General features: G+C 64.2%; 1 protein-coding gene across 1 annotated transcript; it reads right to left on the bottom strand.

Moving 5' to 3' along the window:
- Positions 1-256: 256 nt before the first annotated feature.
- TBXA2R (thromboxane A2 receptor) lies at positions 257-1,187 on the bottom strand. The gene is made up of 2 exons (XM_009880626.1): positions 381-1,187; positions 257-313 (listed from the first exon to the last, which is right to left on the bottom strand). The coding sequence occupies exons 1-2, from the start codon at positions 1,185-1,187 to the stop codon at positions 257-259; spliced, it is 864 nt and encodes a 287-aa protein (XP_009878928.1).
- Positions 1,188-4,179: the final 2,992 nt, after the last annotated feature.

Below are 4,179 nucleotides of genomic sequence, written 5' to 3'. Positions count from 1 at the left end.
AAGGTGTCAGCCAGTGGGGGATCCACACAGAGGCCATGAGCTGCCCCGGGGTGGGGGGACGATGAGGGTCCAGACTGGGCATCGAGCCTCTTGGAGAGGGGTCCCAGGTTGGTTTGGGGCACCTGCTGCTGGGGAGCACCCGCTCTGTCTGTGAGCGGTGCTGAGCCCCAGACCCATCACTCAGGTGCCAACCCAGGGTGCAGAGTGGTGGCAGGGGACACTGAAACCCAGGAGGGACATCCCCAGACCTGGGACCTCACCAGCAGGAACATGTCATGAAGAACACTCCGAGGCCTGGGACCTCACCCAGGAACTGCATGGGGGGAAAGCAAGAGCCAGGAAAGACATGGAGGGGGGAACACCAAGACCCAGGGCCTCACCAGGAGGGGCATCCAGCAGATGGTGGCGATGATCATGATGCCCACGAGCTGCACCATCATCTCCACCTCGCTGTCTCGGCGCCGCTGCACGGACTCCCGGTCATGGTAGACACGGCAGAGTGTCACCACGCTGACTGTGTTGAAGATGAAGGAGAGCAGCACCGAGAAGATGCCCAACAGGGCAAAGAGCAGGCAGAAGATGACATCACCGGTGTCGGGCAAGAGGGTGAGGAAGCACCAGGAGCCAGGGTACTGCAGCGTGTACCGCCCCAGCCCCAGCACTGGCAGCAGCCCCAGCAGGCAGGGGCAGCCCCACACCAGCCCCACGATGGACCAGGCGCGGCGCTTGGAGATGCTGGCGGAGCGGGAGAAGGGGTGGTTGATGCCAAAGAACCTCTCCCCAGCCATGGTGGCCCCCAGCAGCAGTGGGCACTGTCCGAAGAAGACCATGGAGAAGCCAAGGAAGTTACAGAGGTGGCAGCTGGAGTCCACCTCGGCCCAGGCAAACTTGATGAAGTGGTAGGGGATGATGACCGAGGCCGTCACCAGCAGCCCCATGAAGTCTGTGACCACCAGCCCGCAGAGGAAGATGAGGAAGGAGGAGCGGGCCCGGCTGGACAGCTTACGGGAGGAGCTGAGCAGGACGCAGAGGGCGAAGAGGTTGGAGCAGAGGCCAATGAGGCCAAAGGCAGTGGAGAACCAGGGAGAGGTGATGCTGTTCTGTGCAGTGTCACGGCCATCACTGGCGTTGAACACCCCGAAGCACGTGTCTGACTGGCTGGCTGTGCTGCCGTTGGGGGGCTCCATATCCCCCCACCCCATCTTGCTCCTTCCGGTGGCTTCAGGCACCGTTCTGGCTCAGCTCCATGGCGTGTGCCCCCCTCTGGTGCCGGCACTGATCCCGCCTTGCCCTGCAGGGACAAGGAGGGGGGTTTAGGGCTGGGCCCCGTAGTGAAGCCCACCCATCGCCCACCGTGAGCCTGCAAACATGGAGATGTGGACACCACAGCACGTGCCGGGCTGGCACCACTCTGGATGCAGCAGTAGCAGCGGTCAGGGAGGGCCCCAGCCCCGCAGCTGGCCGGGATTAACCGTCCCCCGCCGCGAGCCACATGGGGCTGTTGCCATGGGGCTAATCCGGCGCGGTGGGTGTTTGGAGAAGCGCGGCACTGGCAGATTGGCTCTGATGGCACTGGCTTCCTCCCACCCTGGGGCAGACATGGCCAGACACCCCTGAGGACATCTGCCCTCTGCGGTGGCAGGGGGGACCTGCTCTGAAGGATGGGGTGCTCTCACAGGCACAGGGCGGCTGCACAATGGCCTGATCCTGACACCCTCTCCCATCCCTGCTCCTTCCTCTCTGCACTTCTGTCTCAATAGGGAGAGACCTCCTTTCCTGCAGGGGAAACTGAGGCACGGGATGGCACGTCCATGCCTGGAGTCGTGTGCTGCACCTCCTGGTGCCGACACCGTGGCCAACCCACAGCCGTGGCCCCCACAGCTGGCCTGCACGTGTGACATCCCTGTTCTCCCCTCCATGGCCCCACCGCAGCTGGAGTCAAGGGTTTCTCACTGGGACGTTGGCCCGGTGGATGTGGTGGGGTGCACGAGGACAGCTGCGGTCGTGGGCAGGCGGTTGATGCCACGCTGGCTTGCTGGGCAGTGACCCGGGGCCGGGAAGCATCCGGCATCTGGAAAAGCCCAGGGCTGCCACCTCCATTGCTAATTAGTCCAGGCTGCAAAGGGGGTGATGTGGGATGAGGCAGAGGCATGGTGACAGCAGGGACCAGACCCCTCCTCTTCCTCTTGCAACCCATTTCTCCAGGCTGTGGATGTCATTGCTACCCTGTCTTCCCCATCCCCTCACCGCTGGCTGACACCGTCCCTGGCGCGGTGGCCCCCGTGGGCTGCCCAGCTGTACCCCAGCCCACTGCCTCTGCAAAGACCCCACTGCAGTGCTCCCTCGCCATGGAGGTCCTGGCACCCCTGCCTTCTCCTCACACAGGGTGGCACTGCCACCTGCCCTCTGTCCCCGTCCCCAGGTCAAACCTCAAGCCAACCCCGATCAGTGCCAAACCCATCAGCTGGTCCTGCATCCATCCCTGCTCTGCGTCCCCATGTCCCGGGCGAGCCCTGTGCCGTGTACGGCAGCCTGGCACCCCCCCACTCACCACCCCCTCTCCGGCCCCCGGCATTGCAACATGCTCCTCTGGGGCCGCATGCAGGCGGGCTGCAGGGCTGAGGGCGCTGGCACCCATCCGGCACAGCAGCACCCCACTCTTGCCTCCATCACCGGCTGCACCGTCAGCCCCCATGTCTGCTGTGTGGTGGCTGGGGCACGTCCCTGTCGCCATCCCTGTCCTCGCACGGGCAGCTGGCAGAGTGTGGCAGTGATTCACTGCCGCAGTGCGAGGATGGCGGCGGCGTTTTCCATGAGACAAGAGCGAAAACTTGCCACTGTTTGTTTTCTCCAGTCCCCAAGGGACGGCAGCGGTGGCCCCAAAGGCATCAGTCCCCTTGAGACATGCGGTCAGGCCTCGGTGTGACAGTTCTGGGTCCCCGAGGAACCACCAGCCTTTCCTGCAACCCCTGGGATTCTTCTCCCTGGGAGGTGGCAAATTCCTCCCCTCCTGTCCCACAGTGATGCCACGTGGGTGCCACGGCTCGGTCCTCCATCCCCCATCCTCTCTGTCCCTGTGCTTGCTCCAGCGTGGCCGGGCACCAGGACCCCACGGTATAATGCCGCCCTGCTGCCCGCATCACCCAAAGACTCACAGCCATGGAATGCCCTTGGCTGCCATCCGGCTTGGTGCAGCAGGATCCGACCCCCCTCCCCACAGCGACCAGAGAGGGGATCTCCCCGCGGTGTGATCGTGGCTGGGCAAGGATGCACCAGCCCCAGCAGCCCCGTGCTGCGCACCTCAAACCCCACTGTCACCCACATCCCCTCCCCATCCTCTCCTCCCCTCCTGCTCCGGTGCAACCGTGACCCAGATTCTCACCCACTGCTCGCTGCAGGCAGGGTTGGGGACACAGGGGCTTTGCCCCAGGACCAGCAGTGATGCTGGGACGGGTTCGGGGGCTGAGCAGCTGGGTGCCGCCCTGCTCGGAGCTGCCTCAGCTGGCCAGCATGGGACTGCGCAAGCACTTAGAGGGAATCAAATATTAAAGAGGGGCCATTTAGCACCAGCACAGCTGGGAGCGAGCCGAACCCCGCGCGCGCCAGAGCAAACCAGAGGCACTTACGGGAAGGGGTTCATGTGGGGGCTGGGGGCTCCTCACTCTCTGTCTCCCCTCATCGCAGGCGGCCACCGTGGGAGGATACGCGTAGGGATGGCAGGTCCTGCGGAAGAGAGACCCTGAACCCTGTGCCCGCTGACCCCACGTGCTGGGGTTTGGGGTTACCAGATCTGGCAAAACCCTCTCCCAGGGAGATCCCACAGGAGCGAGGGTTTGGCTATGATTAAAGGCAAAGGGTGCCAGGGTAAAATCCCTGCAGAGAGGAGCTGGCTCCGAAATGGGCTGCTGGAGGCTGAGAGGCGCTGGTGGCAGCGGTGGGGGCCGGTGCAGGCACTAATGGGGTTCTTGGCACCGCAGAAGCCCGTGGGTCGGCGTTACGCTGCAGATGCACTACAGGCTGCCCTGCCTCTGCCGGGCGCCGCTTCCTGCCCCAGCCACATCCGAGGTTAGCGAGGGAAAGGCGAGAGGCTAATGGGGAGCACAGGAGGCTGCTCCTTATCAGCACAGCTCCCACCCCATCCCTTTGCTTCCCTGGACTTCCTCGGCAGGATCAAGCCGG

Source organism: Charadrius vociferus, unplaced genomic scaffold, assembly GCF_000708025.1.
Source record: "Charadrius vociferus isolate BGI_N301 unplaced genomic scaffold, ASM70802v2 scaffold702, whole genome shotgun sequence".
Classification (NCBI taxonomy): domain Eukaryota; kingdom Metazoa; phylum Chordata; class Aves; order Charadriiformes; family Charadriidae; genus Charadrius; species Charadrius vociferus.
This window is presented reverse-complemented; position numbering and strand designations above follow the sequence as displayed.